This window comes from Phoxinus phoxinus (genome assembly GCF_949152265.1).
Source record: "Phoxinus phoxinus genome assembly, chromosome: 4".
Taxonomy (NCBI): Eukaryota; Metazoa; Chordata; class Actinopteri; order Cypriniformes; family Leuciscidae; genus Phoxinus; species Phoxinus phoxinus.
The window spans coordinates 5,298,515-5,313,085 of NC_136879.1; the positions used below are offsets into that span (position 1 = coordinate 5,298,515).

Here is a 14,571-nt window from a genome sequence, read left to right on the forward strand (position 1 = left end):
CCTACTTTTTAAGGCGAGACACGGCAGGCAAAAACATATATATATTTTTTCACTGGTCAATTTTGAGATTTTGGAGCTATTTGTCTTCAATAACATGTCTTCTTTCAGACTTGTGGTGAAAAAAAGTCCAAAATACACATTTAGGTCTTTATTTTACTACACTTTGTCTATTTGCGTCTGTAGATTTCTCCGAAATTCCACAAAAATTGCCGTTCTAAATCATCCCGCTGCTCCGCGATCTCTGCCTGCACCGTCATCACACACACCGCTGTGAAGCTCTCTCTCTCCTGTACAATGCTGTCGGATCCAAATATGGTCATTTCCTTTTTATCAGCAACCAATCGTGAAAGTACAATGGCATTTAACTCTATAAGTGAAATCTCATTGGCTGATGTCAATTTCTGACAGCGGGATTCGTTCAGATGCATCACGTGACGTGCTCTGACATTTAGATGTGTGTTTTTCTGTTAATTTAAAGGCCATAAATGCTGTGTTTATAAGTTTTGATGTTATTTAGGTGGTTTGTATTGTTGTTGCTAATGATTTGATGAGATATTGTGTCTGTAAATAGTTGTTTCCACTAAAAAAAGGATGAATTTTTACATTACAAATCTTTAAATTCCTTTTTCTCAAAATAAATTTTTTGTCATTCTCCAGTGACACATCTCAGCCTATGTAGCACCGATGTACACCAAACTTTCCAGTTATACACCTAGCAGTATTCTGAAGATATGTTCAGAGGGGTTTGTTAATAAATCATTCTTGGCCTGATTTATGTGACATTAATAAAAAAAATTGGCAAAAATGGTTTTTTTACGGCTATGGACAGAATATTTTGATTTCTTAGGTAATGAAAGCATATATCCTGAAATCCCTCTGAACATCTTCTTTCATCTTGTGTGTAATCATGCAAAATTGCGCATATTTAATGAGATAATGCCTAATTTGCATAATTAAACATACAAATTTCAAAAACTTGTAATACATTTTTTTAAGTAATCAACTGAGGAAGTTTCATGGTGATGTCTATTATTTAAAAATGTTACCCTATTCACCTGTAGTGTCTCGCCTTAAATATTGTTAATCCTTATTAATATGTATGAGCCTAACAGTAAATTAATTATAATCAACACCTGCAAGTGTCACTTTGAAGAGTAAAAATTACATAAAAGCTCTAGCTCTATAATTCAACTTTATTAAAGGGGTCATGACATGGTTTTTTTTATTTTATTATTATGTTCCCTTAGGTGCAAATATAGTATTACTATAGTTTTTTTTTTACAAATGTAGTGATTTATGACCTTTTCCCACCCTGTTTCTCATCCTCTGATTCACACAGTCTGTTTTGGGGGTGTTTCCCCTTTAAGAGTTCAGTGTTAACGACCACTGTTATGATTGGCTAACGTCAGTGCCTATGCATCAATTATTAACGCCCCCAGCTAGAAACTGTGCGGATTCAGCGTATTTAAAAAGTAGTTTAAAGTTTTAAATACATTACTTACAGTTTGCGTCGTCGTTGTTGAGCCCAGAATAGTCGGCACGGGCTTATCTTTGAGCAACAGTTTTCTGGCAAAGGCAGCATCATTTTGGGATTTGTTCTCAAAACAGTCATCCTTCAAATGGATTAACTAACGCTTAAACTAACACTGCCGTGACTGAGACGTCCGTAAAATAAAGTGCATCCATTTTTCCCTGACGACTGGATCTTTCGCAGCGTATTCACAGATGTTGTTTGTCCACAGCCAGGAACAGCACATCTGCGGCATCGTAATGTCCCTGTACACAGACCCACTCGCTGTCCGTCGACTGAACACTTGTGAGGCGCGCGCGGGCGCGACAACGATACGAAATGAGCGTAGTTGCCTTGCGCTTTAAGCGTAGTTGTCTTGGGCTGGAGGCGGTCTATATGCAAACGCTGGTACGTCACTTCGTACCGTGACGTCACTTCTTACCATGAATCCAGAACGAGCTGTATTTAGAGCTTGATTAAATAAATGATTCGTTTATAATGGGGAGGACGTCTTAAGCTATGAAACTTCCAGGACGTTTTAATGGTACAAAGACCTCTTATATACTAAAAGATCAAGGCAAATTTGGTTTCTCATGTCATGACCCCTTTAAAACTGCATGGTAATCAAATTGCACTTCCAAAAGTCATACATTTGTGAGAGAAAAAAACAAACTTATATACAGGGAGTGAATATAACGTTAACTAGCATGAGCAGACATGAGAAAATCTAGCAAAGAAACGAATGAGACGACAAATCAAAGGAAAAATAAACAGGTGTGCGATCAGTTACAAAAAAAATTATCTGTGTGTTTCCAAAAAAAGGAAAAAACATTAACGTGCAGAAATAACGTTACGCGCTTAAGGCCATGTTTACACAAGAACGATCGCGGGTGAAAACGTAAAAATATTTTAGCAGATGTGCCTTTCGTTTACACGACGTTTTTGGGGCACCACTTAAAATCCGTGCTCCCACCGGCGGGAGCGAAAATCTTCGTTATAATGTTCGTACGTTCTTTTTATAGGCTTCCCTATATGGTACCCAAGTCATGGTATCATTTGAAAGCTTAGAATCTAAACTTTACAAAGAATACCATTACTTTTGTTTTTATGATACATATTAAAGCAGCACTAGGTAACATTTCAACCTTCATAATATATTTCCAAGTCTCTTGTGATGGTACATCGACTTGCAATAGGTTGAATGACACGTCTGCCATAGCCTGACGGGGTGTGTAGCGTTTTTAATCGTACTTTTAAACTTCGGGTTGCGGGTAGTAACCGGCGAACAAAGAGAACTACAAAATTCGACTGCTTTACGGCATATACGTCACTTCCACCACCACCCCCACTTCCTTAAAATCGGACGTGCGAGCCAGACTAGCGTTTGTTTGCCAAATGTTATAGTCATGGCCGAAGCAGCACAGAAAAGCAAGAAAGCAAAGGTTTTGTCGGAGGAAAGCAAAAAGAGGAAACGAGAAAGTGATCGCATTAAAGGCAGAACGAGGATCAACATTGGACCAACGTTGTCTCGCTGGCGTGAGCTGAAGGAGGAGGAGGGGTGCCCGTTGCCACCCGTCCCGGTATTCCAGGGATTGATCTCTTTTTTGAGCGACAGTCCCAGAAAATTAATATTCTTTCCCGGGACACGAATTGTCCCGTTTTTTTGTGAAAATGTACTTCTAAAGTAGAATTTCCTGGTTTAAAATTAAACCGTTTCCGTCAACTGTTACTGTGTTTTCTTCATAGTTGTGTAACTTACAGTACATCCAATCCTGTGTCCGTAAACGGGTAAAAACCATGGTAAAAACGGGTAAAACAGTGGATTGGCAAATGCCAGGCGTTTACTTTTATTTGATTGGAAGCTCAACTTATCGCCTAGCAACTGCCTGTGCTGTCGGTCGCGCGCGCGCATCAACACACATCCTATTTTTTTACAGTCTATGATCCAAGATAATACAGTGTGAGTTTAGTTGCTAGCTAGCTTTTTAAAAACTGTCTATTTACATCTATTGTGTGAATTGAGGGGAGACATGGACGAGGAGGATAACACAACAAAATCGGATGAGCCACCAGTGTCAAAGAAAATACTATTTACAACCTACAACTCAGACCCCCAAAAATAATAATAATCTGAGTGTCCCGGTTTTTCACAAATCAAAGGTGGCAACCCTATGCCCGACCAATGCGGACTTTCAAATATCAAATGAAAGCCTATGTCTAAAGGGTGTGTACAAGTTTGGTAGGGGCTACATTCTTGCAAGTAAATATAAGATGTACAAAATCATATTTTAGGATACCTAACATGTCTGTGATATTTGTTTATTTGTCTTGCCTCAAGCTATAATGCAAATCGATTTGTAAAATTAGCAGATTCATCTATGGTAGCTTGATATTATAATATTGACGATATATGGTTATTATATCTACCACTCAAACATTGCATTGAAGTATCATATAGATTCAGTAAAACGGTAACCAATAGACTAGGCTACTATAATGACGTGGCTTGTAAACGTGAGCATCACGATCATTTGTCGTTAGAAAAAAAATAAAACACATGAAATTATATTCATATCATGACATGCTGAAATATATGCCACTGTACCTGGATGAAGACATTTCACACGCGACGCAAGCAGAACACCTGCATGTGAACTCCTCCTACAGTGTTCTGGGCTATCATGGTTGTCAACAAATGCACGTGCATGTATGACAGGGTTTACGACAGTAGTAGAGGACAATACTGTTTCCCAACTCTAGGGGGACCCCGAGAGCTTAAAAGTTAAAAGTAACCTGGTGTTACTTTAAATTAAATATTAGCTTAAATATGCATTGGTCCCAGACAAAAATATCTGCTTTATGATTGCGAAGAAATATTTATATGAATTTTTTTTTAAAATATATAGGTAACACTTTACAATAAGGTTCCATTAGTTAATGCATTAGTTAACATGAACTAACCATGAACAACACCTCTGTTCAGCATTAGTTAATATTTGATAATGTTAACTCACACATGTACTAATGCATCAATTCACGTTGACAGAATGGTTAGTTAAACATTAGTTAATGCATTAGTTAACATGAACTAACCATGAACGGCACCTCTGTTTAGCATTAGAAAATATTTGTCAACGTTAACTTACACATATACTAATGCATCAATTCACATTAACAGCACAGTTAACAAACATTAGTTAATGCATTAGTTAACATGAACTAACCATGAACGGCACCTCTGTTTAGCATTAAATAATATTTGTCAACGTTAACTAACACATATACTAATGTATCAATTCACAATAACAGAACAGTTAGTTAACATTAGTTAATGCATTAGTTAACATTATCAAATATTAACTAATGCTGAACAAAGGTGTTGTTCATGGTTAGTTCATGTTAACTAATGCATTAACTAATGTTAACTAACTGTGCTGTTCATGTGAATTGATACATTAGTACATGTGTGAGTTAACAATAACAAATATTAACTAATGCTGAACAGGGGTGTTGTTCATGGTTAGTTAATGTTAACCCACACATACACTAATGCATCAATTCACATTAACAGAATGGTTAACATTAGTTAATGCACTAGTTAACATGAACTAACCATGAACCCACACATATACTAATGCATCAGTTCACATTAACAGCATGGTTAGTTAACATTAGTTATTGAACTAGTTAGCATGAACTAACCATGAACAACCTCTGTTCAGCATTAGTTATTAATATTAGGCAACGTTAACTAACACATATACTAATGCATCAATTCACATTAACAGCGGTTAGTTAACATTAGTTAATGCGTTAGTTAACATGAACTAACCATGCACAATGCATGTTAATAGCTTTAATGTATACACTGTACAATTACTGTACATATTATTCACATTAGTTTACGTAGCAGTTGACACACACACAGTATGAACATTTCTAACTCACCATGTTACCCTGAATGTAAAAACACTGTTGTGTACCTTATCAACACACTTTTATATATATAAGGCATTGATTTGTTGGTAAACATATTCTACAGCTGAAAAATATGTTGTTCATGTTTATATGCACTTTACTATCATTACTTGCATTCAAATAAATATGTATTAATGGATTGAGTGAACCTTATTGTAAAGTGTACACTATTTCAACATTAACTGATGTACTCTTAACATTTGTAGACTCTTTATTGACATGACTTACCATTAATAAATTGTTTGTTAATGGAATTTATGAACCTTATTGTAAAGTGTACACATTTCAACATTAACTGATGTTTTACTAACATTTGTAGACTCTTTATTGACATGACTTACCATTAATAAAGCATTTATTCCTGGAATTTATGAACCTTATTGTAAAGTGTACACATTTCAACATTAACTGATGTTTTACTAACATTTGTAGACTCTTTATTGACATGACTTACCATTAATAAAGCATTTATTCCTGGAATTTATGAACCTTATTGTAAAGTGTACACATTTCAACATTAACTGATGTTTTACTAACATTTGTAGACTCTTTATTGACATGACTTACCATTGATAAAGCATTTAGTCCTGGAATTTATGAACCTTATTGTAAAGTGTACACTATTCAACATTAACTGATGTTTTACTAACATTTGTAGACTCTTTATTGACATGACTTACCATTAATAAATTGTTTGTTAATGGAATTTATGAACCTTATTGTAAAGTGTACACTATTCAACATTAACTGATGTTTTACTAACATTTGTAGACTCTTTATTGACATGACTTACCATTAATAAAGCATGTATTAATGAAATTTATTAACCTTATTTGTAAAGTGATGTACTAACATTTGTAGATTTGTTACAAAGCAGTGATTATTTATTTTACTGAACCTTAAATAAGTGAAAGTCACACATCACTTGCATTTTCAAAACCTTTAATATATTACATAACAATGCAATGTATCAATTAATGTATCAATTAACAATGTATACATATTACAAACGAATAAAAAGACAATTGGAAATTCATTTTTACAACTGTAGTGTTTTTACAATTATTTAAAGTAAGCAAGAAAAATCATATGCAGCAAAATTACAAAATGTACAACATAAGAAATATGGAAATACATATATATACTGTTTGTGTCAATGAATGGGACTATGGAAGAGGTGTTTCAAAAGAGTAAAAATAAGGATGATCTGGGAATGAGCCAGCATGGTCAAGTTAGGCTGGATAAATAATGGGCTTCGGGAGTTATCAGGTTTGTGTTTTAAAGGTGATATTTTCGACGAATATCCTTCAACAGTCTTCCAAGAGGACCATTTTTGTGCCGATTTCCAAGCCAGTAAGTCCACTCTATCAGCTTTAGATGTTGTTTTAGTAGGTCCTCTGTCCTATTTCCTCTAAGACGCCATATTTTTCCTTTGTAAGTTAACCATGCTCTTTCCAGATTTTGTGTATGGCTGCCTGTTATTGGATCTACAAAAAACTGATTATGCTTCACAGGAAAATGGTTATAGCCAAGATTGGTTAGTACCCCTCTGTAAGCACGCCATTCATCACTAAGTATGGAACTTCCACGATGCACATGTCGTACAATATGTGGGATAAGGTGATTTCGGGACCTTCGATGAACGAGTTTTAGAATAGGCTTGCTATTTCTTGGTGCAACCCCCAGCATCCCAAAGACCCACTTTCTTCTACGCCAAGTCTTTGCGAACCTTCCACGTCCATACTGAAAAACAAGTATACAACTATACAACATTTAAAAATACAAAGCTTTCAAATGTATTTAAAGGATTAGTTCACTTTTAAAATGAAAATTCTGTCATCATATACTCACCCTTAAGTTGTTTCAAACCTGTATGAATTTCTTTCCTCTGCTGAACACAAAGGAAGATATTTAGAAGAATGTCAGTAACCAGACAGTTTTTGGTTCCCAATGACTGCCATAGTAGGAAAAAAATATACTATGGCAGTCATTGGGAACCAAAAACTGTCTGGTTACTGACATTCTTCTAAATATCTTCCTTTGTGTTCAGCAGAGGAAAGAAATTCATACAGGTTTGAAACAACTTAAGGGTGAGTATATGATGACAGAATTTTCATTTTAAAAGTGAACTAATCCTTTAATGCCTCATTTCCACTGAGCCGTACGGCACAGTACAGTTCAGTACGGTACTCAATTTTCGTAGTTTCGTTTGTCAGAAGATGTGAATGATACCCTAATTCTGAACCGAACCATACCGTACAACTTTTTTGATACCCTTTCGTTGGGGTACCTAGCACAGTAGTCCGGTACTAAAGGGTGGAGTTAGCAGAACGTTGATTTGTTGACAGATAATCGTCACTTGCGTCTGATAAAAGAGGAGCCATTTTAATACAGTTAAAACACAATACCATTTCTTCTTGTGTCAAACAGAAGAACAGCCAAGAAGCAAGAACAAGCTCTGCTATACTGTATGTCCTCCATTGTTATTTTCTGTGTTGTTTTCTACTTTACAAGAATTATATTGTTCGTTTATTTCAGGCATACACCGCGCCAATCAAGTAAGGGTTGGCCTACTGCTGGCAGTGGAAATGCAAGCCAGATCAGGGTTTACCATGACGAATCGTACTGTACTGTACCGCTCGGTGGAAACAAGGCATACATCATTCAAAACAATAGAATCCTTCTATACATTCTAACACCGTGTCCTAACCAGACGCGATGCGATAAGATCCAGCGACAAATAATTTGTCTGTCCACACTAGACGCGGCTGCGAGATGCGTAAAAATCAATCAAAACCCACAGCCAGAACAGCGTGTGGGCAGGCTCTCGCGGCAAGTGCACAGCACCAGAGAGTAATCTTGACGGCATACGCAATAAAATGGAGAAGTAGCTACATCATCAAATTCACAAATATTACACCATTTAAACATTATTCAAATACACACCGAGTTACTACTAGCCTGGAAAAACCCAGACCACTCTCAGTTGTAACTGAGTTAGGGTCTGGCAAAGGTCCATAGACAATTCATTTCCACAGGGGCGTCACCAACGGACGTCGGATAGATCTAAAACCAATCAGAGCGATGAATGTCATGACGTATGCAGAGCGACGGAGAAACATCTCGAGACTCTCAGCAATTCTCTGTTTGTGTTAACGAAAATGACCATTTTAAATCGCTTGAAACAGACGCGATAGCTGATTCGAACGAGTGATGTTGTGATGTTCCACGGCGGCATCCATCTTTGTAATGTACAAAATCTGCGTCACCGTTTCTGCTCTGTCATCGTGTAAAGCCCGCCCCAACGTTTCTGATTGGTGCCGCAATTTCGACAGATTGGATATGGGTTTCAATGGGCTCTTTGCCAGACCCACTTGCAGAGCAAATCTAAATTTGCCGGAAGTGGTCTGGGTTTTCCCAGGCTAAGTTACTACAACAATCTTTGTCAAATAATACACTTGTTTCTTTACAGTTTGAACGTTCTTGTTTCCATTTGTTTAATTTCAAGATCTGAGGTGAATTATCCAGTGTTGCTTTTACAGCTACAAAGCTGGAGCACTAAATGATATTCAAAGTCACATTACACGCTTTTAACATTAAATAAAGCACATAAACAGCACCTGAGATTATCATTGCCACACTTTGTGTTTGTTGTTCCAGCGTGACGTCGCAGAAAAATAGGAACCGTTTCTAAAATAGAATCGTCGCTGCGTCGCGGCTGGTTAGGACAAAAACTCAAATTAACATGGAAAATACGCCTTTTATCGCGTGTCGCGTGTAGTTAGGACATGGTGTAACACTCATCAGCCTAACAATCAATCTAACATTCTTTGAACTTAACACTGTTTTTTGTTTAGCAAAATAGCAAATTTTGCCAAACGTACAAAGTACATAATGTAAAACACAACTTCACAAACATAACTAAGGTTATTCATCTAAAATAAATGGCATACATTTTATGGAATATATAAATTACCTTTCGCTTGTGACGGAAGTTGCTCTCATCAATCATAACGAACTCCCTGGGTTGTCCTATCATTTGGCCCTTCCTTCTGGCGTACAACTTCATGGATTCTTTACAAATAGCTCGAACTTTTTTGGCCATGCTGCTGAGTGTACGTGAGCTTCCAGCAATGCCATCTTCAATCATGTCGATTTGTCTCAACTGAAGGCCTTGAGCAAACCTTTGTTAACAAAAGTGACAAAACTTTAGTGTTCATATTTCTGTTCAACTACTTTCAAAATTAGACTAAATTTGAATTATTATATTTTAAACATACCGATATATGAACTTCATCCAGGAGAATAAATTACACTTTGACTTGGCAAAAAGTGATCCATATCTCACTGACTTAAATCTTCTCTTATGTCTGTTTCGTGTACAGGACCTTTAAACATGTTATAAAAGATTCTAGTGAGTAAGACCCTGATGTGTCTTATTTGTTTACATTTTCATAAAACCATAGCAGACATTTAAAATGGTCCAGCTATATCTATATAATAACATTATGAATTATTAAAAACATAATTTCAGCAAGCAAGCTCTGGTCATACAATTATTTTAAATTAATAATAATACTTACCAAACATAGTTGTCTGCTTTGTTGGGTTTATTAGTCAGCTTCATTGTATGTTGGCATAAATTGCACTTCATTTTTGCTTTAAGCTATTTTTTTTTCTGGAGCCATTTAATCAACTTCAATTTCTTCCTCTTTGTTTGACGTCCTTCAATCATTGACAGCAATTTTCGATTTAATGACGGAGCCATGTCACCTTATAAATACATAAACAATTATTTAAAATAGTATTTCAAATAATAATAATTAATACGTTAATATTTAGTATTCATGCAACAGATGGTTTAGACATAGGCCTACTCAACACACAAAACAAATACATTGACTGAAAACAATGTAAATATTATCATGATTAACAGTAAGGTTTTATGCATTTTTGCATTTCATGAATAAAGATGAAAATATATATTATAATTGTAATATATAGAATTATTTATTCAATAAAATAATTATAGAATAAATATATCAGAAAAACAATTATAGTGTTGTGCTATAAAACACATTTCATGTTTGTGCTGAAGAAAGAAAGCCTATGCATTTATGTAACATTTATAATTACAATTCTTAGTTTTACATAATTAAAAGCTGTAATTAAATCTTACATGATGTGTCACTGGATCAGGGGCGGCTGGCCAATAGAGGGCGCTAGGGCGCCGCCCCCCCATGAGCCAGACCACAGTTTATGAGCCACACTCATTAAATAAATAAGTAAATACATACATAAATCATACATACAAATTGTCAGTATTTGTGTGTTTAAGATATTAAATACACCCAGTATATGTGAAAAATATGATAGAAATTAAAAATGTCTGCTTTTTCAACACGTCTCCACCTGCGTGCACGTCTCATCAGCTCGGGGGCGCTGGAGAAATCGCCCCAGAGAGGCGGGTCTGTGGAGCAGCTTAGCCAATTGCTGATTTAAGATATACATGTTTGACATAAACTGTAGCCAATCAGCGAGCTCAAATCTAGTCAGCTATGGGCGCTTCTGTTAGCGCCCCAAGCTGCGCGTGTCCGCCCGCGCCCGCGCTCATGCGCGCCTATGGCCTATCTCGACAGCAGTCTATCGGCCTGGCTAGCTGGATGCGTCATGCTAATGCCTTGTTTTGCTTTCCGTGATTACTTTTTGAAACAACAAGGACAGATCCAACATGGACAGTTACCGAAGTGAGGGATCTGTCTGAGAAAGTAACTAATTTTTTTTAGTTAAATTTCAAATGCAAATGGAAAGTTTGTGCAATTTGTTTGTTTTTGTTTAAGAATCCTTCAGTCTTGTAATAACGTTATGGCATTAAATAATTACTGACTTTTTCACAGAGCACTGGTATCATGCAGTTTGTGTTAAATTGTGTTTGGGTGGTTAACAATAATTATTTGTAATATATATATATTTTTTTGCTTTACAAAGATATGTTAAGGCAGTGGTTCTCAAACCGTGAGGTGACAGGTGGTGGTGCGGGAACAAAATGCTGAATTTTGCCGTTCCTTTAACGTTAATACTAACGTTACCTTATCTTAAAATAAGATTTAAACTGAGCATGCATTTCTCTCAGGTTAAATGCTGTAAACATGACAAATTACCTCATCTTTTGCGGTCAAAACTGTCTGCATTTAAGCTATGACAGGTCTCGCACAGATTGCTGCCTCGCGCTATACTGCCGTTCTCAACAATGAACGTTACCGTTGTAAAAGTAGGGATTTAAGTTAGCACTTACTAGCATTAAGAACAAATATAGACACAGGCTGTGCATGGAGATCGATATAATTCAAACTCTCTTCGATACAAAGACTGTGACATATCCTGTGGGAGTTCCTGTGTTTAATGATGATCACATTATATGAAGATCTACACGATTGCAAAAGTGACATTGATTTTATACAACAGTTCAACAAACGAAATATTAATATTAAGTGATGTTCATTTTCAACACAGTTGTCAGTATTTTTACAATAAATTAATAACTCCAATGAAAGCCACAGCAGAACTGCAGCACACAGCAATGATTGTGAACGATTCTTTAGAGTCAATGATTCAATGATTAATTCATAAATACAGCCACATGCTTCGTTACTGAATGAATGACTCGATGACTCATCACCTACTGGCAGTTTTAATTTAATATTTAAAGCATCACTTCGTTTTTACCATCATTGCATATTTATCTATTTAACTTTTTTTTTTTATTCAAAGCATGCAGTCATTGTTATTTCAGCTTCGTTAAAAAAAGAAGCTTAATTTCTGCAGTTCATTTAAAGGAAAAACTACACTACCCACAATCCTTCAGCACGTTGCCAAAAAAAAGAAAAAAAAAAGAGCGGCCAGCGGTTATACAGCGGAGAGAGATTGATAAACAGGTGTTGAATGCCAAAGCAAGTTTGATGATGGAGAGTGGACTGACGGATGACAATTTAAACCATCAGACCAGAGGGAGACAGAAGAAAAAACTGCCTCGGGATGAACGCACAGAAAAATCCGGTAAATTATGCACGTTTATCAACTAACGTTAGCTAACTTTAGATGCTAAGTGCTATTACAAATGAAACCATCAAGAAAACGGTTGATCCTGGCTTGAATAGTATAAATAACTGAGAAAACAAAAAGATTTTTACTTACAATTTTTAACTAAGTAAACCTTAAGAGACTCTCCAACCCCATACCCCCCCCCCCCCTCTCTCAATTTTTTTTTTTTTTTTCAATTCAGAAAGCTTTATTGGCATGACAAAAATACATGTTGTGTAATTGCCAAAGCATCAATACAACATAGAAAATGTTTTAGAAAATGTAATACAGAAAATAATAATTAATTAAATGTAAAACATATAAATACATAACTGGTAAAACACTATATGAACATTTCAGAATTTTTTTTAATTCAGTGTGTGTGTGTGTGTGTGTGTGTGTGTGTGTGTGTGTGTGTGTGTGTGTGTGTGTGTGAGAGAGAGAGAGAGAGAGCGCATCACTGATTAGTCGTCAACTCTCTCTCTCTCTCTCTCTCTCTCTCTCTCTCTCTCTCTCTCTCTCTCTCTCTCTCTCTCTCTCTCTCTCTCTCTCTCTGTGTAACATAATGTGTTCAGGATGATTTTGTTGTTAAATAGCCTAATATTATTTTTCTTTCTTTCTAGATAAACCCACTGAAGCAGCGCCCACTGTTTCTATAGCTTTGGTTAAAGCCAAGGCAGAGACTGACACCTGGAAGGTAAAATGTCAGTATCTGCAGGAGAAAATAGAAGACTTGACAAAAGATCGAGATTTCCTGAGACAACAGCTGTCAGAAGGTAACATTTTTGTTAAAGTGTTGTGTTGTTTTAGTGTTAAAATATCTCATTAAATACATAAAATGTGGTAAATATGGTAAACCCACAATTTTAAACTGAATTAAGACAGATGTAACAGGCAGTGGTGATGTTGATATGGGCTTTTTTGTCATTTGGAGTGAAGTTAACATGTAACATATAGTCACAAATGCAGGCATACAGAATATGACTTTTAACTGTTCTTTTTCCCCCCAATTAAAGCCATAAAAATGGACAACAACATTCCTGACAAAATTAAAGATAAGCCTGCAGACATCCCCAAAAGAATGAAAATCTCCAAAGAGGATTCAGAAAGTAATTCCACTGATTCTGACTCTTCTGACTCAGAGTCATCTAGCTCAGACTCTTCAAGGGAGAAGAAGAAAAGAAAGAAGGGAAAGAAAGCAAAGAAAAGAGTGAAAAAACTGAAAAAAAACAAGCAAATGAGTAAATTCTGTCAAAGGGGTAGGTTGTGCAAATTTAAATAATCTAATAAAAAAAAATTTTTATATCAGGAATGTAAAACTTGGTAACTGTGTTGTGTAGTTTACCATTAAACACATGAATGGATTCTTAAAATGTGATAGCACTAGAAAGCTAACAATTGCCGAAATGTCTTCTTTTAAAATTTTATTTTTATTTTTACTGTCTTAGTTACTGATCCATGGCAGGTCGTAAAGCGGTACAAATCAGTCCTGGAGATTTTCAAAAGAGGAAGCAACATGGCAGAAGCTTTCCGAAAGTATGGTGTGGACCGGAACACAATCGTGCAGAGTGCATCTATTGCTGAACTGGCGATTGCAGCACCAGAGAAATATGCAGAAATCCATGACAAACAGGAAAAGGGAGAGAAATTATCAAGCATAACCCAGAAATGTCAAGACGCAATCATGGCCGATGAGAACATTGTAAACATAATACAAACAATGAAAACGGTTGGGAAGTTGCTTCCAATAAGAAAATAGTTAACAAAAAACAAAAAACAAATACGTGTTCCCCATGTTTAATTCCAGTAATATATTTTGCCTTGTTTAGGCCTGAATTGATAGTGCAGCACTTTTTTTTTTGTCCTTAAAAATTTATTTTGTGCTAGCAAAGATTGCCAATGTTGACCAGTTCTGTAATGTAATAAAGAGGTCTTTTCTCAACATTCTGAAAATGTTAGTGATGAATGGCTTTCACACATTTAAGGTCTGGTAAATTCAATAT

The 14,571-nt window shown here is 35.9% G+C and overlaps 1 protein-coding gene and 1 long non-coding RNA gene across 2 annotated transcripts; one reads left to right on the forward strand and one right to left on the reverse strand.

Moving 5' to 3' along the window:
* Positions 1-9,362: 9,362 nt before the first annotated feature.
* LOC306997271 lies at positions 9,363-10,362 on the reverse strand. The gene is made up of 3 exons (XR_013797339.1): positions 10,072-10,362; positions 9,769-9,876; positions 9,363-9,672 (listed from the first exon to the last, which is right to left on the reverse strand). It is a non-coding gene; the product is annotated as an uncharacterized lncRNA (long non-coding RNA).
* A 2,088-nt stretch (positions 10,363-12,450) lies between these two features.
* LOC306997435 (coiled-coil domain-containing protein 106-like) lies at positions 12,451-14,355 on the forward strand (the record flags this gene model as incomplete). The annotated part of the gene is made up of 4 exons (XM_079610740.1): positions 12,451-12,544; positions 13,192-13,344; positions 13,585-13,827; positions 14,017-14,355. The coding sequence occupies 4 exons, from the start codon at positions 12,451-12,453 to the stop codon at positions 14,325-14,327; spliced, it is 801 nt and encodes a 266-aa protein (XP_079466866.1). The 3' UTR covers positions 14,328-14,355.
* Between the last annotated feature and the right edge of the window lie 216 nt (positions 14,356-14,571).